Consider the following 26,089-nt stretch of genomic DNA (forward strand, 5'->3'; position numbering starts at 1 on the left):
TTGTGTATACGTAATCTCTGCCTTCAAGAAGTTTACAGACGGGCTGAAACGAACACATCAAATAGCTGAGTAATAGTCAAAAGTTCAAATATTCAATATCTTATTAAATCCCAACCATCCCACAAAGTGAGTAGCGGTAGTATCTCTAATACAACAACCAAGGACGCTGAGGCACAAAGAAGGCGGCTGAGGACAATCACCTAAGTGCCAAGAAGCAGAGCCAGATGCCCTTCTCACACCAGACATTACTGAAGTATTTTTCTCCGGCACATACTACTGGGTGCCAGCCATCCTCCTAGGCTGGCAGAGGGAGATGTACCACAAGTCCCCAGCCTAGTGGGCAGTTAAGTTGCGTCTTTATTGACGCTTCATAAAAGATCTCCAAGTCAATATCACTGGCCAGGTTCCTGGCACTGGTTGGCTGAGGTCCAAAGGAGATCAGCTGATGGTCCTCAAAGCGACAGAATTTCCAGTATGATGCTGCAGGGAAGCATCATAGGTTAAAAGCATACAGGTTAAAAGCAAGGACTTGGAAGTGGGAATAGCACCCCTGAAACCGGATTGCAAGCATTTCTTAAATACCCAGGAAATTACTCAGTTCAATCACACGTTACTGGGTAGGACTGCACGTTAGCATGCCTATGACAGCAAGAGCACTGGCCTGGATGTCAGAAGAGTCGTGTTCTCATCTTAGCTCTGGTGGTAACTACCTGTGTAGCTAGAGAACCCTTTCCTGATATCAGTTTCCTCCCTTGTAATTACTTTAGAGATTATCTCTAAGATCCTTTGTTAACTTGTTTCTTAGTGAGAATACTTTGTTAGATTTTAATCTGAAGAAACATTCGTTGCCAAAAATCCAAGACAGATGAAATACAGGCTCTAATGAATCCCTTGTTCCCTTCTTCTTTGGCACCAGATGAGGAGGAAGGGACTAATCTTTGGATTTTTCCATTTCTTGTAGGCTCACAGCATACCACCATCACCTTATAGTCACTTTCCAGACCTTCACCCCCACTTCTTCCCCAGCTTGCTGAAAACAGAAGGCAAATCATCCTCACTCTGGGCAGAGAGGTACCCTTGAGTAGTGGCTTCCAACCTTGCTGAGCACCTGAATCACGTGTGAGGTTTGTAAAGAAATAGAGATGCCAGCGCCATCTCTGGAGAGTCTGATTTAGTAGACCTGGAGTCCAGAAAAGTATAACTTCAACAATTTTCCTTCCTGTCTTGCAACTGTCTGCTCAAAGCCCTTCCCTTATTGTCCTATATCAAACTGCAACATCCTCCAACCTAGGCACTCCCCATCCTTCTTCCCTGCTTGATTTTCTGCCATGTTGGTTGGTTGGTTGGTTGGTTGGTTGGTTGGTTGGTTTGAGACAGAGTGTTGCTTTGTCTCTCAGGCTGGACTGCAGTGATGCAATCTTGGCCCCCTGCAACCTCTGCCTTTCTGGCTTAAGTGATCCTCCTGCCTCAGCCTCCCAAGTAGACGTCTGCGCCAACATGTCGGGCTAATTTTTCTATTTTTGTGGAGACTGGGTTTCACCGTGTTGCTGGGGCTGTTTCTGAATTCCCGAGCTCAAGCAATCCTCCCGCATGGGCCTCCCCAGATGCTAGGATTACAGATGTGAGCCACTGCACCTGGCCCAGCACTTTTTACCCTACTGCATCATTTACATATTTAGTCTATTGCCTCCTCCACTGCCCCATCCCTGCCTCTAAAATATAAGTTCCATGAGGGCAAGAGTTTTGTTTGTTTTGTTCACTGATATTGTTCACAGAGTCTAGAACAGTGCCTGGCACGTCGTAAACATTAACCTTTTTCTCAAATTCCAGAGGCAGTATAGCATAGTAATTAAGTCCACAGACTCTGGCAATGTCCTGGGTCCAAATCCCAACAGCTGACACCTAATAGCTATGTGACCTTGGGCAAGTTACTTTTAAAGTTTCTACCCCTAGGTTTCCTCATCAGATACGGAAATGGAAATAATGCCTACCCAAACTAGATAGCCTGTGTAAAATATCACCGCCACCACTCACAAACAGCACTGTGGTCTTTAAAAGATATATATATGCCTCAGTTTCCTCATCCGTATATGAGCCACCGCTGTGCTGGGATACAGTAAACAGCCTTGCAGTTAGTGGCCTAGAAACCAGACCTCTCAGAAAGGGTCCAGGGAGGCTGGAGTGAGGTGGGGTGGGAGCGGCACTCACTTTCAGGAAAGTTCAGTTCAGATGCAAGCCCCGTGTTGCCGGGTGCTGCGGGCCACGTGCCCTGCCCTCCCCGTGCTGCTCGTGGGAAAAGGCCTGGAGGTTCGGGCCGAGATGAGAGAAAGCGGAGAGCCAACTTCCCCTCACCCATCTGGGAAATGGGCTCGGGCCAATTGCTGACTTCGCGCTCGCTGGCGCAGCTCCCCGCGGAGCCCTCGGCGGGGAGGGAGGCTGAACATCTGGATGACATTTCTGCGAGAGCGGCTCCGGAGCCGCGGTCGGGGAGGGAGAGGTGCGCTCGTGCGCACGTGGGGCCGGGAGGGAGGCGATTCCCCGGGGCCCGGGTCTTGTTTTTCTCGCTCTCTCCCGCAGCCCCTTCTCCCGCCCCTCCACTGCCCCCAGCCCCCCAGCCCCCCTTGCCCGCGCCTCCCCGGCTGCAGACCCGCCGAGCTCCTTCACTAGCGGCCTCGCCTCGCCAGAGGGCACCCTCGATCTTCCGGAAAAGGCCACCATTTTTCACTGCCCCCGGAGCGTCTCCCGGCTTCTGCCCGCCTCTCGACTCCGAGCTTGTCAGTGAAGAATCCGGCCAGAATCGCGGCGGAGCGGACGCCGACCCTCCGATCCGGCTCGCGACCGGGAGTCCCCTCCGCGAGGCTGGCACGGCCGACCCTGCCGGGCCCCGCGCCCTCTGCGGACCCTGTCCCGGGTCGGGCCTGGCCCGGGGGCGGCCCCGGGACCGGTGGACCAGGAGGGGGAGAGACGCGGGCCGCGGACGGCGCGGACTGACAGCCGGCGAGAGGGCGCAGGGGCTGGGGGAAAGGGAGGGAGGGGGCTCATCGGAGTAACTTTCCAGAAAAACAGCCAGCGTGTAGCAGGAGTGACTCCAAGAGGGGAAAAAAGTTCAGCTACCACGTCGAACGAGAGGACTCGCAAAGTATTTTTCAAATGGGCTCGGCTTTTCCTGTGCCTGTTTAAAACATTAACATCGTGCAGCAAAAGAGGCTGCGTGCGCTGGTCCCTCCCTCCCCCACCCCAGGCCAGAGACGTCATGGGAGGGTGGTATAAAATTTCAGGAGAGAGAAATAGAGAAAGCAGTGTGTGTGCATGTGTGTGTGAGAGAGAGAGGGAGAGGAGCGAGAGGGAGAGGGAGAAAGGGAGGGAAGCAGAGAGTCAAGTCCAAGGGAATGAGGGAGAGAGGCAGAGACAGGGGAAGAGGCGTGCGAAAGAAGGAATAACAGCTTTCCGGAGCAGGCGTGCCGCGAACTGGCTTCTATTTTATTTTTCTTCTCCTTTTTATTTTTTAAAGAGAAGCAGGGGACAGAAGCAATGGCCGAGGCAGAAGACAAGCCGAGGTGCTGGTGACCCTGGGTGTCCGAGTGGATGATTGGGGCCGCTGCGCTCGGAGGCCTCCCCCTGCCTTCTAATGCACATAACCCCACACCCCAGCCAATGAAGACGAGAGGCAGCGTGAACAAAGTCATTTAGAAAGCCCCCGAGGAAGTGTAAACAAAAGAGAAAGCATGAATGGAGTGCCTGAGAGACAAGTGTGTCCTGTACTGCCCCCACCTTTAACTGGGCCAGCAACTGCCCGGCCCGGCCTCTCCCCACCTACTCACTGGTGATCTGACTTTTTTTTTTTTAACTTTTTCCCCTTTTCTTTTCCATTCTCTTTTCTTATTTTCCTTTAGGGCAAGGCAAGGATTTTGATATTGGGACCCAGCCATGGTCCTTCTGCTCCTTCTTTAAAATACCCACTTTCTCCCCATCGCCAAGCGGCGTTTGGCAATATCAGATATCTGCTCTATTTATTTTTACCTAAGGAAAAACTCCAGCTCCCTTCCCACTCCCAGCTGCCTTGCCACCCCTCCCAGCCCTCTGCTTGCCCTCCACCTGGCCTGCTGGGAGTCAGAGCCTAGCAAAACCTGTTTAGACACATGGACAAGAATCCCAGAGCTACAAGGCACACAGTCCGCTTCTTCGTCCTCAGGGTTGCCAGCGCTTCCTGGAAGTCCTGAAGCTCTCGCAGTGCAGTGAGTTCATGCACCTTCTTGCCAAGCCTCAGTCTTTGGGATCTGGGGAGGCCGCCTGGTTTTCCTCCCTCCTTCTGCACGTCTGCTGGGGTCTCCTCCTCTCCAGGCCTCACCATCCCCCTGGCCTCTATTCCCGGCTCACGCATGAAGATGCACTTGCAAAGGGCTCTGGTGGTCCTGGCCCTGCTGAACTTTGCCACGGTCAGCCTCTCTCTGTCCACTTGCACCACCTTGGACTTCGGCCACATCAAGAAGAAGAGAGTGGAAGCCATTAGGGGACAGATCTTGAGCAAGCTCAGGCTCACCAGCCCCCCTGAGCCATCGGTGATGACCCACGTCCCCTATCAGGTCCTGGCCCTTTACAACAGCACCCGGGAGCTGCTGGAGGAGATGCACGGGGAGAAGGAAGAAGGCTGCACCCAGGAAAACACCGAGTCGGAATACTATGCCAAAGAAATCCACAAATTCGACATGATCCAGGGGATGACGGAACACAGTAAGTCCAAATTCTCGCTGGGGTGTCTGCTCTGCAGGGTCTGAACTGGAGCAGGGAGCTCAGCAGAGGGGGGGCCTAGTGCTGGCCACACAGCAGGGTGCCCCAGGATTGACCAGCACTGAGGCTCAGGAGGTGCGATGCTCCTCCGTTGGGGCTGGGGAGGTGGGTGGGGAGGGAGATAGAGCCATTCTGCTAAGAGCCCATGCTTCTGGGAGGTCAGGAACCCTGGAGCTGAACGGCTTGCTGAACTCACATCACATCCTTGACTGATTTTAATTTGGAATTACATTGTGCTGTCCAGGGAAACATATGTATTCTTGCACATGCAATCGTATCAGTAACTGTAAGCATCTGGGTGCCATAAAGGGGAAGGCCGGCTCTGTCAGGAGCCCTTACAGTTCTGAGCATGGAGACCTCAGTCTTCTCCCTGCTTTTCACAGCTCACTGTGACACGTCTCCGATTCAGTTTTTCCAGTCCTTGGGAAGAAGAGTACCTGCCCTCAATTAATGTCTGTCAAGCTTTTTGAAGCCCAGGCAAGAGACAGCTTCTTGCTAACTGGGCCCTTTGGTCTACCCCACCCACGTGACCCACGAGCCCCACGTGAGCTGTGTGTGTGGAGGGGAGAGGGTGCGCACGAATGTTCCCAGGGCCGGGTACTTTAGGGTAACATGTAGTCTTGTGCAGTAGACAGATTCCTGTGCTCAAAATGGGCACCCTCCAGGCCGGTGGGCACGGGGAGATCAGGTTGTGGCTCTGGATGCGTAGAGGAGGCTGGCACCCTTTGTGTCTGCGTGTCATGGGAGAGTGGGTGGAGGGGTGGCAGTGGGTGCAGGGAGGGGGGATGTGTCTGGGAGTCTGCTGTCCCAGGAGGCTCCGTTTGCACGGAGGAGCTGGGCGGCTTCTGGGCGAGATGTCTGTGTGTGTTTGTACACGTGTGGAAGTCATATGTGTTTACTGAACGGGGATTTTAAAAACCTCAGTACAAGGGAGAGAAATTTGGCAGATGTTGAGAAACTGACAGCCCAGGAAAGAGGAATGTGAGTTGCTCCTGGGCCATGGACTCCGGGAGCAGCTCTGTTTGCTTTTCCTACCAGCAGGTGTCCTCGCTACCCTTGACTACCTTAGCCCAGGCCCACCTGGGAGGTGGGCAGCACCTGGAGTGGGGTGGAGGGTGTGGGATGGAGCCGGCAGGCAGGGAGGGTGGTCAGCAGAGCGCACAGCAGTAGATAAAAAGAACCTGGCTGGAGAGAAGGAACAGGAGTGGATACCGATGGGTGGACCATCTCTGGTTGGAGGTGCAAAGGCCCCGTTCACGGCTCCACGCCAGGCAGAGGAGCCTGTGGTTACTGGCGAGGGGTTCCCACTCCAGCTTCCTGTGGCTGCCTGGGGCGCCCTTCCTTAGAATGTGGCTGCCGTGTGGGGCGGAGGCTGGAGGCTGAGGCAGAGCTCCTGCTCCCTGCCCAGGATCTCTGGGTGGGGCTGGCTCAGGAGCCCACAGTTCCCAGAGGCACCTAAGCGCTGGATGGCCAAGCCTCCAACTCCCTGGGAACCCACCAAGGCAGGAGATAGTGACCGCAAGCATCAGAGGAAGATTGAAATCTGAGGCCAGGAGGAGAGGTGTGAGGAGAGTCCAGGACAAGACACAGGACTCAGACCTTCATGATCTGGGTCAGCAGGAGGAGTCCAAGGGAGGAGGGATTCTGAGTCACAAGGGCTCCCCCGCCCCACCCCAGAAACCTGGAATCCTGAGCTGAGAATGAATGAGCCACATGGAGGCAAGGCCACGCAGGTGCAAGTGGACATTGATTTTTGTGCAGGCTTGAGGCACAAATAGTACATGGCCTTGGGAAAAGCCCAGGCAGGGCCCCACGGACACTAGACAGCTTCCAGGCTGCAGCACCAAGACCTTACAACTACAGCAGATGGGGGTGGCTATGGGGCTATGGAGCAGTGGTCTGGCCTGGGGCAACCCAGCACAGTGAGCGGGATGCTGTTAGAGATGCTATGAGGCTCCCAGGTGCAAATGGGAAGCAGACAGACTCCACAGCTGTTGGAGGTGAGTTGAAGGCTGAGCTGGTCAGGTGCTGAGTGAGCCCACCCTGGAGAGGCAGACACACAAGGCACACTAATTACAAAGAAGGCAGTGGACAGGTGCTGAGCAGTAGCAGAGAGCCATCATCGGGGCTTGGGGCGGGGAAGGAAGCCTGTCCTTAACTCATGAGGGCCGACAGGGGTAACACCAGGTCTGTGATTGGGCACCGCAGGGTCTCGATGCCAGAGCCTCTGGGGGGAGGTCACGAGATCACGTTCTGTTCCATATGTCCTCACTTCTGGCCACCTCCCTGACCCAGTGGACAGGCATTTGAAGGATAGTGACAGTAGGAGCCAGGGCAAGGAGATGGAGGTACCTGGAGAGGAAAATGAAAGAAGGAAGACTTTTTAGTGGTGCAGGAGAAAGGGCACCCAGGCAAGAGCAGAGAGGAAGCCCTTTTCCTAAATAACCTTATCTCCCCATTTCACAGATAAGGAAACTGAGACCTGGATGGCTTAAGATTAGTCCAAAAAGAGCGGGGACTGCAACCTAGACATTCTGCAGGCAGGATGCATGCAGTTAAGCACTCATTTATATGTAAAATACACATTGTAAGTGCTACCTTTAACCTTCAGGGTTCAGTAGAACTTTGATTTATAACATAAATGAATCACTGTTGGACCAAGAAGGAGAGGTCAGGAATTATTATCTTAGTAACCCAGGTAGCAGATTGCATAAGGATAACTGGATTTATCCTTTCTTAGTGCTGCCTTTTTTTTTTTTTTTTGCCCAGGAGATGCATACTGCCACAAATGTTCTCCCAAATTTAATAAAAGACTTTTCTTTATTTAATGAAGAGTCTCAAGCAGGTTAAGCAACTGCAGCTATGTAAAAGTGACTTCTCCGAGCCTCAGTTTCCGCATCTGTAAAGTCAGAGATTATTTCCAAACTCCTTTTCAGCTGAAAGAATTTTATAATTCCATCTGGGATGAATCAGCAGAGCCTCTACTGGGGTGTATGGACAAGAGTCTTTAATCCCTTTTCTAATTCTCCAGGATTTTACATGGGGAGGGAGTAGAGAGTTTCTCTGACCCCACGTGATGGGAAAGGACACAGCTTTTTTACTTCCGTTGTCATCTCTCTTACTAAGATATTACCAATGTAGGTGTCATTTCATCTTCTGGCTTGTAATTATCTGTGTCTGTTCGGAGACTTGTTTTCAGCCAAGGGCAGTGCTAAGACAACCAGCAAACCCAGAGTTCCTCAGCAAAGAGAAAACTCGATATTTTAGTGTTTCTTATCTGGCTGCTAAGTGTAGATTTTGTTTATTCTGAGATTATTCTGAAAATCATTTGCTCCAAGGGCCAATGCCCTTTGCACAGTAGAGGTCAGCACTTCTCTACATGTGGTCCAGAGGAAGCTGGAGGTAAATGTACATTCCCTGGTCCCGCCCGCCCTTATAGAATCAGAATCTTTGGGGGTGGGGTCTTGGGGAATGTGTATTTTTGACAAGCTCCTTATGGATTCTTAAGCACACTGAAGTGAACCCTAGTTCACACTCAGTGAACTAGGGCAAAACCTTTTCTTAGAGGGATGGCAAACACAAGTGCCTACACAGACCCAGCAGAAAATGCAAATGATCTGAAAGAAAAGCCACTGTGTCATGATAAACTGCACTAGGACACTTGGCCTTGGGGTCAAGAAGAAAGTGGGATGTGTGAGGCAGGGAGAGGGAGGGGACCTGGAGTCCATGTGCCCAGCCCATGCAGCAGCCAGCCTCAGCTCCTGCTGGGTTTTGCATTGATGACTGTGGATCCACCTTGATGAGCTCTTCCCACATCCCAGAAGAGCAAAAAATCTGGATCTTTCTGTGAAGTATTCCAATTTTTAATATGGGCTTAAAATGTTTATGGGCTACGAATTCAAAATTGTTAAAGGCGTTCCATCAGTGAAGCAACATGTCTAATTCGTTTCAAGGTTAATCCATAGAAAGTTCACACCATTAAAGCAGTGGTTTCAACTTCCAGAACACCTGGAAGTCATGGTACCCTTTGCAGCACATTATAATCTGTGGTTCTCAACCCTGGCTGCCCATTAGAATCATCTGGAGGTCTTAAAAAAAATACTGTGGACTCCACTCACTCCAGTATAGTCAGAACTGCTGGGGAATGGGTCCAGGCATCATTTGTTTTTACAGCTTTCCAGGTAATTCTAACGTGCAGCCAGGGTAGAGAAGTACAGCCACACTGATAAATACAGCCCCTTCACTGGAACCAGCAGAAATGATGTATACAAGCAAAGGCACACCTAGCAGCCCAGGTGTCTGAACATGTTTTAAAAGGCAATTAACTAAACATGGTCAGCTATTTCCTGGTTTTTCCATGCATACTATACACAAATATTCTTTGCTTGTGTTTTGCCCCCTAAAGCAAAATGGAGAAAATGGCATTCATCAATATATGTTTTTCTGTGCAATGGAAAAAGTTGCTCATGATTTAGTTTGTAAAGGTGGGACCCCCTAGTCCAGTCCTCAATAACCCTAGTGTTCTGCAGAGGCATGGCTGAAGAACCACAAACTCGTTTGCAGCGGGTCAATGTCTGAGGCATAGGTTGACACTCTAGGCCCATTTAGTGGAATCTTGCCATAGTCTTTTCATGAAACCATCTCCATGAGATGATCTCCCAAATCCCTCCCAGCTTCCAGAGACTCTGCTTCAGTAAATGAGGTGTGTTCAGCCGACCTGGATTCAAACCCCACCTCCGCCAACTAGTTATGTGACCTTGGGAAAGCCATTTAACTTTTTGAAGCCTCAGTTTTCTCATTTGTCAAGTGATAAATTTTATATGTTTTCATTCTCCTCAAGGGTTGTTAGAAGGTCACGTGAATTAATAAAAACTCGATAAGACACAGCACTAGTGCATCCAGCCTGGGCGACAGAGTGATACTCTATCAAAAAAATTAAAATTAAAATTAATTTAAAAAAGAACTGCCTGGGAAATTAAAAGAAAATGTAAATACAATCTTCTTGACTGGATACACTAGCGCTATCTCAGCTCACTGTAGCTTCTGCCTCCTAAGTTCAAGCGATTCTCGTGCCTCAGCCTCCCAAGTAGCTGGGATTACAGGTGCCCACCACCACACCCAGGTAATTTTTGTATTTGGAGTAGAGGCGGGGTTTCGCCATGTTGGCCAGGATGGTCTCGAACTCCTGACCTCAAGTGATCCACCTGCCTCAGTCTCCCAAAGAGCTGGGATTACAGGCATGAACTACTGTGCCTTTAAAATGTTTAATTTTAAATAATAGGGATACGTCCTCCCTATGTTGTCCAGGCTGATCTTGAACTCCTAGGCTCAAGCGATCCTCCCGCCTCAGTCTCCCGAGTAGCTGAGATAACACCACCACACCTGGCTAATTTTTGTATTCTTTACAGAGATAGGGTTTCACCATGTTGGCCAGGCTGGTGTTGAACTCCTGAGCTCAAGCAATCCGCCTGCTTCAGCCTCCCCAGGTACTGGTTGGGATTATAGGTGTGAGCCACTGCGCCAGGCTGCCAATTTTTTTTTTTTTTTTTAGATGGTGTCTCACTCTGTCACCCAGGCTGGAGTGCAGTGGTGCAATCTCAGCTCACTGCAACCTCTACTTCCCAGGTTCAAGTGATTCTCCTGCCTCAGCCTCCCAAATAGCTGGGATTACAGGCATGTACCACCATGTCCGGTGAATTTTTATATTTTTAGTAGAGATGGGGTTTTACCGTGTTGCTTAGGTTCCAATTCTTTTTTAATCACTACCAATTGTGTCGAAGCTTTGCTTGCTAGTGTCGAGCTGCTGTGTCAGCTAACTCCTGAGTGACCCTGGCCAGGATCCTCTGGACAGCCATTTCTTCCTCTGAGGAGGATTGTACATCATGACTCCTGATGTTCCTTCTAACTCATTGGAAATCTATACATCCCAGTAAGAGAAAATGACCTTTCCCATCTCTTTCTTGAAATCTTAAAATTCTCCCCAGGAGGAATTCATCTTGAGGAGCAGATTATGATTGATAGGCTGGAAGAAACCAGAGGATGGCCACTGGGATGTCCCAAGATCTCTCCTAGCTCATAACTTACCCTATCTCCTGGCTTCCCACCACCTTGCCCCCACTCTGACTGTCCTCACCAGCAAGTGCCATTTTTCACCTTGCTGCTTTTTTAACATCAAGGTGCATGTTGCACTGATTTACTCTTTATTCCTCTTGTAGATAGTCACTGGAGGTGTTCTATTTATTTATTTATTTATTATTTTTTGAAACAGTCTCCCTCTGTTGCCCAGGCTGGACTGCAGTGGCACAATCATGGCTCCCTGCAGCCTGGACCTCCCGAGCTCAAGCGATCCTCCCAGGAGGTGCTACTGTAACTGAAGCCATATTGATGACAGCTCCTTCGAGACCCAGCTCTGTTGTCCTTGACAGGGTTGCCAGTGCAAGTAGCTTATCCACATTCAGAGTACTTCAGACTTGTAAACCTATACATTACTTTGCTATCACTGATTTCTCTCCTTGGTTCTATCTGAAATAGTTTAGGGAATTGTTGGCGGTATTTGTTCGTTCAAAGCCAATTATTAATCAGGGCATCATTAGCCAGCATTCACACATTTGTTTTCCTAACATCTGTTCCATTAATTTTCTAAGAACTGGTGTCAGGCCCACCAGATGGCAATTTCCAGAAACACTCACTCATCCTTTCCTAAAGATCAGTAGCATATTTGCTTGTTTCCAGGCCTCTGATCCTTCCTGCCTTGTCCGTGACTTCCTAAACCACCCCTTGGGGCAATTATAAGCTCATTCCAACCATGTCCATTATGTGTGGAATCTGGGTCTATGAGCTTGAATTTCAACTTCGGGCTATTGCTACCATTTGTGCAGAAAGTTTTTCTCTGGGTGTTAATACTGCTCAGACCTTGAGGCTGTCAAATGTACAGGAGCAGAGAAAAGACAGGCTCTTTCTCTTCCCATTATCTGACTCAGAAGGGTGGGAAAGGGCATTTGCTACTGTGTCTTGTGGACAGGGATGAAGAGGCCAGCAGGCGACAGTGTCTGGCAGAGCATGTGCTGTCAAGGAAAGAGAAAGGAGCCAGTGGTGACACACCAGCTTGGTCTGAGGAAGCGTTTTTGTTTCTGCCAGACTCATGATGTGGGCTCTTTGCTATATAAACCCTGCTTTCTTGGGTCTAAAACACAAGGTTGAGATGTCACTCTGCTGTTCAAACACTTTCAGTGACTCCCTACTGTTAATGGGTTAAAATTTAACCTTTCAGTCTGACAGTTGGACCCCAATCTACCATCTTGCCCTTTCTCACCTGGCTCCCACCTGCCGCTTCCAGCCCCTCTTACTTGCATTTCTTCCCCTCCCTGCCTTTGCTTCCAGCAGTCACTCCATGTAAAATTTCTTTCCTCTCCATCCTCAAATCCTCTCAATTTTCACCTCGTCCATGAAGTGCTCCCTGCCGTTTCCCTCTTTGGATTTCCTGCAGCAACTCCTGGGCTTCTCTAAAAACCACTGGTTTCCTATCGCTCCCCTCACCTGTGTTCCTGCATTGTGACATCTTCTGGGCACTCTGTGCGGTTATTTCTCTCTGATCCTGTTATTTGGGCCCATGTATTAATACCCGCCCCTATTAACCCATAAGCCTGAGGCTACAACTTTTTGAATTTTGAAATTCACCTTGGCGATGACCTTGAGCAGTAGGATATAAATAGCTCCCATATGCCCAGCATTCCAATAATGGAACGCTAGGCATAAATAGATTTTCATCCCCTTGAAGGCAGGGGTTGTGTCTGTTCACATTTAGCTTCCCAATGTTAGCACCATGCTTGGCCTGTAGTAGCTGCCCAATACATTTTTGGTGAATGAATGAATGCCCCAATGAACAAACACATGAATGAATCAACTAGCTGTAAGATATATAAATCACTAGGTTACTGCTGTCTTTCTAGAATCAGTATTTTCTCAAAAAGCAAGAACAGGCTGGAGAGCTTACCAGAACTGAGATGTCAAGGCAGAGGGAAGAAGGGGTGATTCAGTTTGACTAGCCAGTCTCTAGTGCCATGTCGTGGAGCTCTGAGGCCTCACTGCTCCTTGCTCCAGGACTGTGTGTGATTCTAGGGCCACCAAGAATCTTCCTCCCATCTCCACCTTGAGGTCTGAGGCCTCAATCCTCTAGGAAGGTGGCAGGCAGGACGGTGGCCACTTGGTGCCTGTCTGTTGGCAGCACGCTGTTCCTGCATGTCTCGCTCATGCTGTGCCCTCTGCTTTATCTCCTAGACGAGCTGGCTGTCTGCCCCAAAGGAATTACCTCCAAGGTTTTCCGCTTCAATGTGTCCTCAGTGGAGAAAAATAGAACCAACCTGTTCCGAGCAGAATTCCGGGTCTTGCGGGTGCCCAACCCCAGCTCTAAGCGGAATGAGCAGAGGATCGAGCTCTTCCAGGTAACCCCTCTCTCGGAACAGAAACCACACTGACGGGAAAGCCACGTCCTTTGCCATATCAGGCCACCACTGAGTTTGGCAGACCTGGGTTTGAATCCTGGCTTCTCTGATCTTTAGTTTCTGTATCTGTGTCTGTCATTAAGAGGCTTAAGAGTTACCTAAGGTGCTTGAGGGGCATGGCCTTCAGGAACCACTGGTTTCCTACGGCTCCCTCACCTGTGCCCTACATTATGACATCTTCTGGGGCATTCTATCCTGGCCTCAGGTACTCACTCCTTTCTCTGCCTTGTAGATCCTTCGGCCAGATGAGCACATTGCCAAACAGCGCTATATCGGTGGCAAGAATCTGCCTACACGGGGCACTGCCGAGTGGCTGTCCTTTGATGTCACCGACACTGTGCGTGAGTGGCTGTTGAGAAGAGGTAGGTGGATCCTCAGGTCCCTTAGTCCTCCATGAAACAGAGGGAAGAGGACAGAATTAAAGGAGTCAGAGATCTGGGTTCAAACCCTAGCTTTGCCACTGAGTATTCTCCATTCATTCACTCAACTGATGTTTATTAAATGCTCACTGTAAGCCAGGCCCTGGGGATGCAGCCACAGGGATGGGAACTATGAGAAATAGAAAGAGGGCAATGTGATGATAATTGGGTGGGGCCCAACAGAGAAGCTCTCTAAGATGAAGAAATTGATGCATTGACATCTGAATGATAAGGAGCAAGCCCATGAAGATCAGAATATGGGATGTGCTAAGCAAGGAAACAGCGAGGCCCAGGCCCTTGGGTGGAAATAAGCTTGATTTGTTCTAGCAACAGCAGCAAACAGATTGGTGTGGCTGGACCATAGTGAACTGGGGTGGGGGGGAAGGGGGGAGATAGGGGAGAGGTGGTCAGAGAGGTTGTTAGGGCCATATCTTTTATTATTATTATTTTTTGAGACTGCATTTTGCTCTGTTGCCTAGGCTGGAGTGCAGCGGCACCATCTCAGCTCACTGCAACCTCCGCCATCTGGGTTAAAGAAGTTCTCGTATCTCAGCCTCCCTAGTAGCTGGGACTACAGACGCATGCCGCCACACCTGGCTAATTTTTTATATATTTAGTAGAGATGGGGTTTCACCAAGTTGGCCAGGCTGGTCTTGAACTCCTGACCTCAAGTGATCCGCCTGCCTCGGCTTCCCAAAGTGCTGGGATTACAGGTGTGAGTCACTGTGCCTGGCCAATTTAATTTAGAACATAAGGTCATGGCGAGATTTCAGGACTTATGAAGTGTGGGAGTGCTATAACCAGAGCTGGGGATACTCAGGGTACCCAGGAATTCCTCCCTATCCCCCTGCTGAGCATGAAGTCAAGAGCCTAGGAGAACGCGTGTGAATCTGCCTACAGCAGCTCTGTTGGAAATTCTGACTCTGACGGCTACAGGGAGGCAGGGCTGTCTGATACTATTTGATTGACATCTTTAAAAGATCCCTCTAGTTTCCAGGGGGTCAAGGGAAGAGGCAGAAAAACCAATTAGGAGCCATGGGGGCAGCCCGGATGAGAGCAGTATGGGCTGAGACTGGGGTGGTAGCGTGGACGTGAAGATCATATGGATTTGTACTGTATTTTGACAGTAGCCAGTGGCACAGGCTGATTAGATATGGGGTGTGAGGAACCAAGAGCATTCTGGATGACTTCTACATTTTTCGACTTCCAGGTGGTATCACTTATTGAAATGGGGGCTTAGGAGAAGAACAGGTTCTGTTCTGGCCAGTTAAGTTTGAAAGGCCTGGTCATCATGCAATCAGGGCTATCCGATAGGCATTATCAAACTTCACATGTCCCAAATACCTTATCCACGCACTGTCTTTCCTCACCTGGGAAAAAAGGCAATGGCTCCTCCTCTGCATGCCTCACAGAGCTGTTTTAAAGATCAAATGTGCCAGGCGCGGTGGCTCAAGCCGGTAATCCCAGCACTTTGGGAGGCCAAGGCGGGTGGATCACGAGGTCAAGAGATCGAGACCATCCTGGTCAACATGGTGAAACCCCGTCTCTACTAAAAATACAAAAAATTAGCTGGGCATGGTGGTGCGTGCCTGTAATCCCAGCTACTCAGGAGGCTGAGGCAGGAGAATTGCATGAACCCAGGAGATGGAGGTTGCGGTGAGCCGAGATCGCGCCATTGCACTCCAGCCTGGGTAATAAGAGCGAAACTCCATCTCAAAAAAAAAAAAAAAAAAAAAAAGATCAAATGTATTTGAGAGAACTTCATGGTTTTTCCCATGTTTTACAAGAATAAGCTTTTCATATTTTAGATGAGGGAACAGGCCGAGAGAAGTGACTTGACGGGGATCGTCCAGTCTGGATTAGAATCTTGGTGTCTCACGACACCATTCTCTGTGTTTTTCCTTTTCCTTGGCTGGTACTGCCTGGTCTGATTGCTCAGTGGGCTGGGGTCACAGATGGCAGTCCCATCTGTTCTTCTCTCCCTCTTGGGAAGGGTTTTTATCCTGTCATCAGCTGCTGTAAAGCCACAGTCTATCCACGTACTGATGCCCAGAGTCCCTGAGGCAGGTGGATCCTTCTAGGTCCTTGGTGTTTTGGCCTGCATATTGTTTTCAATTTGACTAGTCATCAGCAGTTTTGGGTGTTTTATTAAGTCTGGAGATTTCACATAAAACCTGGACTTCTAGCTGTTTTTGAAAAATTGGAAGATTTCTTGATAACCAGCCACTAGAGATGAGTACCAGCCACCCCTGGAGATGGGGCATGCATCCCACAGCCCCCACCATTCACTATTGTTCCCCTAGAGTGAGGCTGGCAATTCCTGTTTAATGTCATGTGCTGGCTCGATTTTCTCACGTGACATGTCTGGGCTCTGGAGGCATCAAGTTTGCATTGCTTGATGCCCACAGAGCCCAGGCAGGTCGCATAAATGAGAAAATTCCCCACCCAAGGGGAATTATCTGGGGGCTGAGTTGGGAGTTGGTGGGCTGGAGATCCTGCCCCAGTCCCAAGGGTACCCAGGAATTCCTTCCTGTCCCTGCTACTGAGCATGAGGGCAAGAGCCTAGGAGAACCCATGTGGATCTGCCGACTGCAGCTCTGTTGGGAATTCTGACTCAGACAGCTACAGAAAGGAGGGGCTGGGGAAATTAATCTCTTAACTTCCCTGTCTGATTTTGATCAGCTCCACCTGGATTTCTTTGAAGCCCTGGGCACTTGAAGGAATTCTTATTTTCACAGCTGCAGAACTCAATGAGAAGTTTGCATTGAGAATAATTTCCATCCTCCTGAGACATCAAAAAGATAATTTCGTAATAAAATCTATGGGTCCCCCACCCACCATCCCCACGGCTGCCAATTCTGAGGTTAGCTCTCCATTGGAACCTGCAGTCCCCACTTAGGCAGATACTACCCACCTTTCCCACAGGGAAATCATCACAGAGGTTTCTACTTATAGGGAGCCCATGAGTCTCTTCAGAGGTCATGGCTTCAAACCAGGCAGCAAAGGACTCCAAATTGGAACAGTTGGCGGTGTGAATTGATAATGAAACTGTGTCACACATGTGGTCTTGGATTCATTCAGCAAATATCTGAGAGCCCTTGTACACCCGGTACCCAGGTGCATTCTGGGTCCCAGAGTTGGTTAGAGCCCACCAGGGTCACTGGGGACCCAAGTCTCATACCCTTGTGCTGTTGCTCATATAGTCTGCAGCACCCAGCTAGGCAGGGCCAGGCCTCCCCTAGCAGGCTGGGCAGGAAGCCTCTCAGCATCATGGCTCAGGAAAGGTGGAACACTGGGAAACAACCATCTTGCATCTCAGTGAATGTGTGGGCATCTTCCTTGGTGGTCTCCGTGTGCACTCTCCCCAACACTGCTGCTTGCACCTTGACTTTCTAACTCACAGAATCATAGAACTCACTCTAGGTCTCTTCCAGCAAATCAATCAGCTAAGCTGTAGGCTGACCCTGAATCCAAGAGATCCATCCCCCATGACCTCTCCTACACCTGGCCACAGCTGACTGCTACCCCAGCATCAACAGAGCCTCCCTAATTGAGTCTTATCCACCAGAATTGACACGATACCAGATCTACCTGGTTTTCCATGTAAAACTGCTTGTCTCAGTGCAAACTTTTCATTTTCTTTCTTTTTCCTCCACTTCACTCAACCTCATTTACTGAATTCCCCGCTTCCTTGATTTTGGTTGCCAAAACACATGATCCCACAACTACTAGGCAAATGGGCCAGACTCACCCTTCATGCACCAGAATGTCAGACACCAAACCCTGGCACCTCCGGGCTTCATCATGCACACTCTCTCCATGCTCATGTTCTCTGGGCCCTTGGCTAAAGTTCTCTGTCATCACCGCTGGGCTGTTTTCTAAGTTCACAACTGTCTTCCCAACCTGTACATCTTGATGAGCTATCCACATTCCAACTTCCCATCATGGTGAAACAAGGATTTCCAAAGAAGAAACGTCCACGTAATTTTTACCTCGTTGTGTCCTTGTTCCTTAGGGAAAACATGGCCCAGTGTAACCATCATGTTCATCTTATCTCCTCTGGAATCCACCACTTTCTCTAGACCCACAGTCATGGCCCTGGTAGAAATGCTTGCATCTTCTTAGACAGATTCTGCTTCCTGTTTGCAGGTGACCTTGCCTCTAGCACTGGTTCCTGACTTTGAATCCTTTTGCGAGCTTTACATCCTGTGGCCCTTTGAATTGGTGGCCTTTTGAATCGTGGTCTCTGTGCTTGGAGACTCTTGAGTTACTCCCTGTCTCTTCCAGTCCTTCTGCCTCTTGCCCTCATCCTTCCTCAGTAGGTTGACTCAAGGGTCTCCTCTCCCAACAAACACATAGATGGCGTTGTTTTTTCTTTCCTTCCTGTATCTGTGTCCTTTGGCCCCCAAGTAGATAGGTGACAATTTTCTCTTAATAAATACCATGCTTTGAAAGGGAATGATTATGCTCCTTCTCTTTCATGATGACCACTAGCGTATGCCCCCATCTGGTGATTCATAATATAACAGGAATACATAGAATGTGGCAACGTGCGCATGAAGGTCCACTCTGAGCTTTGGAGGCACTTTCTGTCTCCTGTGACCCTCAGTAGAACTCAGTTCTTAAGAGTCCCTACAGGAGCGGAGGCCCTGGCTCATCCCTGCCTGGGTGGTAGGGCACACTTCCCCATCACACAGGGGAAGTGTGTGATGGGGAAGTTCTCACTAACTCTGTCTTATTTTGCAGAGTCCAACTTAGGTCTAGAAATCAGCATTCACTGTCCATGTCACACCTTTCAGCCCAATGGAGATATCCTGGAAAACATTCACGAGGTGATGGAAATCAAATTCAAAGGTAACAGAATGAATGTGTGTGGTAGGATGGGTCGGAGGTGGGAGTTAATGTGAGAGAATAGACCAGGAGACCCTTACCAGACCTCTAAAAAAAGAAACCAAGCTCCTTCAGAGAGATAGCCAACTATTTCGTACTTGAGTAATTCTGCTTTGCCCCAAAAGCAATGAGTGTAACTTCCAGCTTACAGCTTAGAGGATGCATTAGCCTCTGGAAGACAACATGGTCTGGTAAGAGTGGTGAAATTGTGTAGGCAAGCCATCTAGCCTCTGGGCCTAATGAAATGGGATGAGAGTTCCTCTTTCACAGGGTTGTCAGGCAATTAAATGAGATAATGATCCTGGAACACAGTGCCAGCAATGCTCAATAGAGAGGCGTTGTCTTCCCGCTCCTTGAAAGAAGTTAACTTTCGCCGTCCTGAACATGAGTGCTCAGACGACCGAGCTTTCCAGATATGCAGGGCCTGCCTGACATTGCCCAGGGGTCCTCTGGGTTTGGCTGATTGCTTCAAGCCTCAGGATCTCTGTCTGGTGTTTGGGTAGAGATAGCGAAGAAGAAGTCGTTGAGAGTCATTTCTGGTTTTCCATTATGTTTGCAAGGAGCTCAGCCTGGATGGGCCCTGGAGTTCAGGAAAGTTCTCTTTTCCTTTCATATTCCCATTCTGGGTAACTGCGAATGCCTGAGGTTCGAGGCTTGTCTGGGAAAGGGTGCACGCCTCTTTTGGCTCAGCCCTAGACAGTGATCTTACCCTGCAGGGGCTCTATTTTAGAGCCTTTTTAAAGTCAAGGATTTGACACCCTAATCACAGAACCTTAGAGCCCAGAAGACCTTCAGAGTCCTAACCTACAGGCCAGCCTAGGATGAAACCTTCCCGTACCTTGTTCATAAAGATTTTCAGAAAAAGGGATTTATGATCCAGGTCTCTCATGTATCTCACAGACCTGGTGCCCCTTTCTGAGATCTGAGCCCCTCCTGTAGCTATGTAAATTAATTCTTCATGTTCCTGTCTTCGGTGAGAATGGACAACAGGTGGAAGCTGACCTTCACAAAATCGATCTCCATTTAGTTGAGACTTTCTAAGTCAGTCTCCAATCTAGTTTTTTTTTCAGATGAAATGGGTTGATAAATTCAGGCGTTCTTTCCAGAGCTTTTGCTAAGCTATTTATCATGTGCTTCATGATCTCATCTGAATTTTATACTGAAAACACTTCAAAGACGCTAAGTACAATGTGAATGTTAACAATTCCACAGTTTTGTTTCTTTGGCTCCCATTCAGGCTATCTTAAATTGTGACACCTTAACTTTTTGGTAGGACTCCTGCACTATCTTGATCCATTCACATTTTAAGAGGAAACTCACATCCCAAGATTCTAAGTCTAGAATCTAAAGTGACAACCCAGGGCTGGGTGTGGTGTCTTATGCCTGTAATCCTAGCACTTTGGGAGGCCGAGGCAGGGGGATCACTTGAGATCAGGAGTTCGAGACCAGCCTGGCCAATGTGGTGAAACCCGTCTCTACTAAAAATAGCAAAATAGCCAGGTGTGGTGGCAGGCACCTGTAATCCCAGCCACTTGGGAGGCTGAGGCAGGAGGATCACTTGAACCCAGGAGGCAGAGGTTGTAGTGAGCCAAGATGGCACCATTGCACTCCAGCCTGGCTGACAAAGCGAGACTCTGTTTCAAAATAAACAAATAAACCGACAACCCAGAGGTATGTGTTAGGCACCCACTTAGTAATAGGGATGCTTGATGGGTCCACGAAGATTCCTAGGAATCGCAGCAAGGGCTTTCTGTCACTTGGAAGATGTCTGTAGAGGAGTAGGGGATCTGAACATGGGGCAGCTTTCAGTGGCATCCTTATAATGATGATGAGTTCTTTCGATACTGGCTCCTCCGCCTGCTCTTCCCCTTCCTGCAGCTGGATATCAGAATGAAGACGTACTTGTCCCCCACGCTTCCCTCACAGACTTCACTGTCCTTCCTCCTGGGCAGTGACGTGATGTGAGGAGGAGGCAGCCTCCAACGGCTCTGCTCTCCTTAGACAGATTGTCACTTTCCTTCCCTTCTGCAGGTGTGGACCATGAGGATGACCATGGCCGTGGAGATCTGGGGCGTCTCAAGAAGCAGAAGGATCACCACAACCCTCATCTAATCCTCATGATGATTCCCCCACATCGGCTCGACAGCCCGGGCCAGGGGGGTCAGAGGAAGAAGCGGGCCTTGGACACCAATTACTGCTTCCGGTGAGCCTGGGCCCACAAGGGAACCAACATCTACTGCCTGTCTACTGCAGGTCAGGCCCCAGAACCAAGCCGCACTCAACAGAGGGTCCCTGATGCTGTTCACAAACATCTCCAGGAAGAAGACTGAAAATCTATGACAGATCTCTTTTTGCGAGTCCCACTGTTTTTCCATAGGCTACCTCTGGAAGGGGCTGGATGAAGTAAATGAGGAAGACTCTATGACGAAGAGTGTTGCTAAAATAGTTTGGATTGGAGTTGCTTGGTCAAAGCCTCTCCATGGTTTTCATGTTTTAAGCACTTGTAGGGTGTGTGTGTGAGATTAATGTAGGAGTTTCCATTAAAGAAGTGCTCAGTTCCCTATGAAGGGTCCAAGGATGCTACTGGATGGGAGCAAACAGAGCAATCGCCATTTGAACGGGAAACTGGAGCTAGAGAAATTAATGAATTAGTTCAGAAATTACCAGGTAGCCACAACACAGAGATAGAAAAGACCCAGACCCTCTTATTTAGGAGCAGTTTCACTGCTCATTTATAAGGGGCGGATAAAGCAGGCATGCCAACTACTAAAGGGACATGATCACACTCATGAGAGGGTCTGAACAATTAAGTACTTTAATTGGGAGCAACGCATTCACCTATGGACATAGGAAAGGCTTCAGAAGGGTGTAGAATTTGAGCAGAGGATTCAAGGATGAGGTTTCGGGATGAAGGGATCTAGGAGGGGAAGCACTGCAGGTAAAGGAAGGAGCATGAGTGAGTCCATTTGGCCTCAGAGGATCCCTGAATAAAACTGGGGAAAATGAACAGGGAAATATTTAGATCTGGAAACCATGTCCTATCAGGACGGTTGGGCTTGGGAAACTAGGGATGTTGAGCTGGAGGAACAGAGAGGCAAGGTAGTTGCTGCCAGCTGTCATGCAGCCATGAAGGCTGGCATGCAGATTTATTTGTGCCATGTGTCTCTATCAGGAATGAATGCTCTTGGCCAGTGACTTAAATCATAGTGGATTTCTTGTTCACAAGAGGCCTGTAGCAGCAGCTTCGGGTGGGTTGGCTGCTTCATGATGCCACTGAAGACTCAGGATTTCTGTCTCTCCAGTCTGCCATGCTTAGTACGTTGGCTTTTCATCCTTTTGCTTATGGTCACAAGGGATTGCTAGGGCTTCAGGCATCTTGTCCACGTTTAAGACAAGGAGAGAGGGAAGGGGAAGAGCCAGAAGCTTTCCTCTTCCATCTGTTGCTTTTATAAATAATCAAATATCTTTGCCCTGTATATTTCTCCTTGTCTGATAGGTCATTATTGGGTCACATGACCACCACTACTTGCAAGGGAGGCCAGGAAAAGGAGCATCTGGTGTTTTAGATGTGACACGGGAAGAAGGGGGTTAGGAAAGGTTACTGAATAGATAACCGATAATGTCTGCCATGGTGCAGCCTTGAAACCCACAAGAAGCCAGATTTTGGCTAATAGCTACCTTTGGAAGTAGCAAGTTCTAGATCTCAGCAGATATTAAGGCAGAGGCCAGATGCCCACTTGGCAAGGGGTATTATTACCAAATGGATCTCTGTAGGCAACAGAACTGAAGGGACCTGATAATCACATTTGGGTGATCTGTTGAACCACAGTTCTAATAGAAGGATATGCCTTATTTGGCTAAACGGCCTTTAGATTCAGTCTCAGTAGTCACCTACTATAGTAGACAAGCTTATAATTTATTATAAATAAACTTACAATTTATTTCTGGCTGGGTGCACATCAGGAGGGTAACAATGAAACCAACCTCAACAAAGCTGAGTTGGCTAATAACATTGAGTGCTTGGTTTTCTGTGGAGCACTTTACAGCTCTGCTTTGATTTGTGGTATAAAAGTGAGCAGGCCTTTGCCTCTCTCCTCTTCCTCATGCGGCGTTTATCTCTGTTTCTTACATCCTTGGGATCGTGGTCTTTAACACATGAATGTGCCTTTCTGGTTTCTTCTGTCCCCTTGAACCTGGGATTCCACTGATCAGAGCCGCCTATGATGGCATGAAAGGACTCCAAGGGAGAATATGAGGGCATTCGTGAAGTTCCTTTGATTGGTGGTTTCTTTTTAAGTTGATTTTCTTTAAATGTTTTTGTTGCAGCAACTTGGAGGAGAACTGCTGCGTGCGCCCCCTCTACATTGACTTCCGACAGGATCTGGGCTGGAAATGGGTCCATGAACCTAAGGGCTACTACGCCAACTTCTGCTCAGGCCCTTGCCCGTACCTCCGCAGTGCAGACACAACCCACAGCACGGTATGGAGCAGGGCTCATGCCATCTGAGGCACTGGGGTTAAAAAGAATGGGTGAAGGATTGAATGTTGAGTGAGTGAATGATGGTCTGGGGTGGGTAAAACCCCTCTGGTGAAGGTTCTGATCTCGGCACCCTGACTCAGTTCCACTTAGTCACCTTCTGCCCTTTTAAATTCCTGCCTCAGTTTCAACCAGCCTTTTTATTTGCTTTGTCTAAAGCTCTCTGTACCACAGAAATTAATTAACTGCCACGTCTCACCCTATGTTAGAGATGTGTGCAGGTGGCTGGCAAGGAACACTGAGGTAGAAAGGCTTCTACCAGAACTCGGATTATTCCAGCCTCTCGAATGTGGAAAAGCTTACTCTGAAAGACAACAAAAAGCATGGAGAAGAAGCAAATATGAAATGCTAGGAAGAGAAAGTGAGACAGCTGGGAGTCCATAACCCCTGGAACTAGTTTGTCTTTCCCTCGAGGGGAATCGAAAATAGGGCAGCAATTTGTGAAGCATGTTACCTTCTAGCTCGTTATCTCTGCATCCTGTCTGGGGCCCTACACTCTGGCACTTAATAAATGGTCCAAGGCAATGTTAGTGAGAACATTTCTCATTGAAGTGATCAATTACAGATAGGAAGAGCAATTTAAGAGTTACTTTCTTAAAAGCCAAAATAGGCTGGATGCAGTGGCTCATGCCTGTCATCCTAGCACTTTGGGAGGCCAAGGAGGGTGGATCACAAGGTCAGGAGATTGAGACCAGCCTGGCCAACATGGTGAAACCCTGTCTCTACCAAAAATATACAAAATTAGCTGAGGGTGGTGGCACACACCTGTAATCCCAGCTACTTGGGAGGCTGAGGCAGGAGAATGGTTTGAATTTGGGAGGCAGAGGTTGCCGTGAGCCGAGATCATACCACTACACTCCAGCCTGGGCAACAGAGCGAGACTCCATCTCAAAAAAAAAAAAAAAAAAAAAAAGCCAAGATCGTTATCAGTGTCCCCCAATAACTGTTCTATGCTTCAACTGATCACCCCAAACAAGTGCAGCTATTCTGCATTCTGTCATTGTGGATGAACAGCAACTACTTACTCACCCAAACCAGGTTCCAACAGTTCCTTCTTTTTTTTGAGACAGAGTCTCATTCTGTGGCTCAGGCTGGAGTGCAGTGGCATGATTTCTGCTCACTGCAACCTCCGCCTCCTGGGTTCAAGTGATCCTCCTACCTGAGCCTCTCAAGTAGCTGGGATTATAGATGCCTGCCACTATAGCCAGCTAATTTTTTTTATTTTTAGTAGAGATGTGGCTTCACCATGTTGGCCAGGCTGGTCTCAAACTCCTGACCTCAAGTGATCTGCCTGCCTCAGCTTCTCAAGGGCTGGGAGTACAGGCATGAGCCACCATGCCTGGCCCCCAACAACTCCTCTTAAAGAGCACCAGTGGCCATTCTAGCACTTGCTCAGCCTCTGGGACTGCCCCTAGAACCGGCAGAGTTCCTGGGTTCCAGGGCTGAGGCTTGGCTTTCCAACCTCTCACTGCCGTGTCCCTTCCCAGGTGCTGGGACTGTACAACACTCTGAACCCTGAAGCATCTGCCTCGCCTTGCTGCGTGCCCCAGGACCTGGAGCCCCTGACCATCCTGTACTATGTTGGAAGGACCCCCAAAGTGGAGCAGCTCTCCAACATGGTGGTGAAGTCCTGTAAGTGTAGCTGAGACCCCACCTGCGACAGAGAGAGGGGAGAGAGAACCGCCACTGCCTGACTGCCCGCTCCTTGGGAAACACACAAGCAACAAACCTCACCGAGAGGCCTGGAGCCCACAACCTTCAGCTCTGGGCAGATGGCTGAGATGGAGGTTTCCTTTCGGAACATTTCTTTCTTGCTGGCTCTGAGAATCACTGTGGTAAAGCAAGTGTGGGTTTGGTTAGAGGAAGGCTGAACTCTTCAGAACACACAGACTTTCTGTGATGCAGACAGAGGGGATGGGAAGAGAGGAAAGGGATGGCAAGTCAAGATGTTGTGTGGCAATGGGATTTGGGCTACCCTAAAGGGAAGAGGAAGGGCAGAGAATGGCCCGGGTCAGGGCCAGACTGGAAGACACTTCAGATCTGAGGTTGGGTTTGCTCATTGCTGTACCACATCTGCTCTAGGGAATCTGGATTATGTTATACAAGGCAAGCATTTTCTTTTTTAAAAAGACAGGTTACCAAGACAAAGTCTCAGAATTGTATCTCGTACTGTCTGGGATTAAGGACAAGTCTATTACTTTTGCAAATTGTCCTCTATATCAATTAGCATCATGGGTCATTACAGGGAGAAAATCCAGGTCATGCAGTTCCTGGGCCATCAACTATTACTGGGCTTTCTGGATATGCTGAATGCAAAAGCAAAGGGTGGGAATTAACCCTCTCCTGTCTGCCCTCTGGGTCCCTCCTCTCACCTCTCCCTCAATCATATTTCCCCTTGGACACTTGGCTAGACGCCTTCCAGGTCAGGGTGCACATTTCTGGACTGTGGGTCCATGCAGCCTTGGGGCATTATGGGTTCTTCCCCCTTCCCCTCCAAGACCCTGTGTTCATTCGGTGTTCCTGGAAGCAGGTGCTGCAACATGTGAGGCATTCGGGGAAGCCGCACGTGTGCCACACAGTGACTTGGCCCCAGACACACAGACTGAGGTATAAAGACAAATACGAATATTACTCTCAAAATCTTTGTATAAATAAATATTTTTTGGGGAATCTTGGCTGATTTCATCTTCTGGAATATTATTTCTAGAACAGTAAAAGCCTTATTCTAAAGTCTATGTCTGACTTCAATAAATATCCTTAAATTACCCTTTTCTTAATTCCACGTCTGCATCTACTAATCAGAGGTAACCGGAATCTGGGGCAAAGAATCTCTCACTTGCCAAACACACCGCTTGGCACGGCCACCCTACACAGGGGCACGCTGTGCTGACTTCTGGCATCTGAGAAGACTGCACTATGGCTTGTGGCCTTTCCTTCTTGCAGAGTATATTATT

The 26,089-nt window shown here is 49.0% G+C and overlaps 2 protein-coding genes across 5 annotated transcripts; one reads left to right on the top strand and one right to left on the bottom strand.

Moving 5' to 3' along the window:
- Nucleotides 1-6: 6 nt before the first annotated feature.
- On the bottom strand, nucleotides 7-4,351 carry LOC116557707 (collagen alpha-1(I) chain-like). Its single transcript, XM_032287267.1, has 3 exons — nucleotides 4,172-4,351; nucleotides 2,209-2,902; nucleotides 7-1,180 (listed from the first exon to the last, which is right to left on the bottom strand). The coding sequence occupies exons 1-3, from the start codon at nucleotides 4,349-4,351 to the stop codon at nucleotides 819-821; spliced, it is 1,236 nt and encodes a 411-aa protein (XP_032143158.1). The 3' UTR covers nucleotides 7-818.
- On the top strand, nucleotides 2,754-25,901 carry TGFB3 (transforming growth factor beta 3). 4 transcript variants are annotated; one of them, XM_032287250.1, is made up of 8 exons: nucleotides 2,754-3,264; nucleotides 3,512-4,731; nucleotides 13,066-13,229; nucleotides 13,522-13,651; nucleotides 18,455-18,562; nucleotides 20,630-20,801; nucleotides 22,925-23,078; nucleotides 24,623-25,900. In XM_032287250.1, the coding sequence occupies exons 2-8, from the start codon at nucleotides 4,380-4,382 to the stop codon at nucleotides 24,779-24,781; spliced, it is 1,239 nt and encodes a 412-aa protein (XP_032143141.1). In that variant the 5' UTR covers nucleotides 2,754-3,264; nucleotides 3,512-4,379; the 3' UTR covers nucleotides 24,782-25,900. The 4 variants fall into 4 exon arrangements, with proteins under 4 accessions (XP_032143141.1, XP_032143143.1, XP_032143140.1 ...); XM_032287252.1 differs by having other exon boundaries at nucleotides 2,754-3,749; nucleotides 4,193-4,731; nucleotides 24,623-25,867; XM_032287253.1 differs by lacking the exon at nucleotides 2,754-3,264 and adding an exon at nucleotides 5,172-5,332 and having other exon boundaries at nucleotides 4,643-4,731; nucleotides 24,623-25,901.
- Nucleotides 25,902-26,089: the final 188 nt, after the last annotated feature.

This window comes from Sapajus apella, unplaced genomic scaffold, assembly GCF_009761245.1.
Source record: "Sapajus apella isolate SASKATOON/1434 unplaced genomic scaffold, GSC_monkey_1.0 scaffold20, whole genome shotgun sequence".
Taxonomy (NCBI): Eukaryota; Metazoa; Chordata; class Mammalia; order Primates; family Cebidae; genus Sapajus; species Sapajus apella.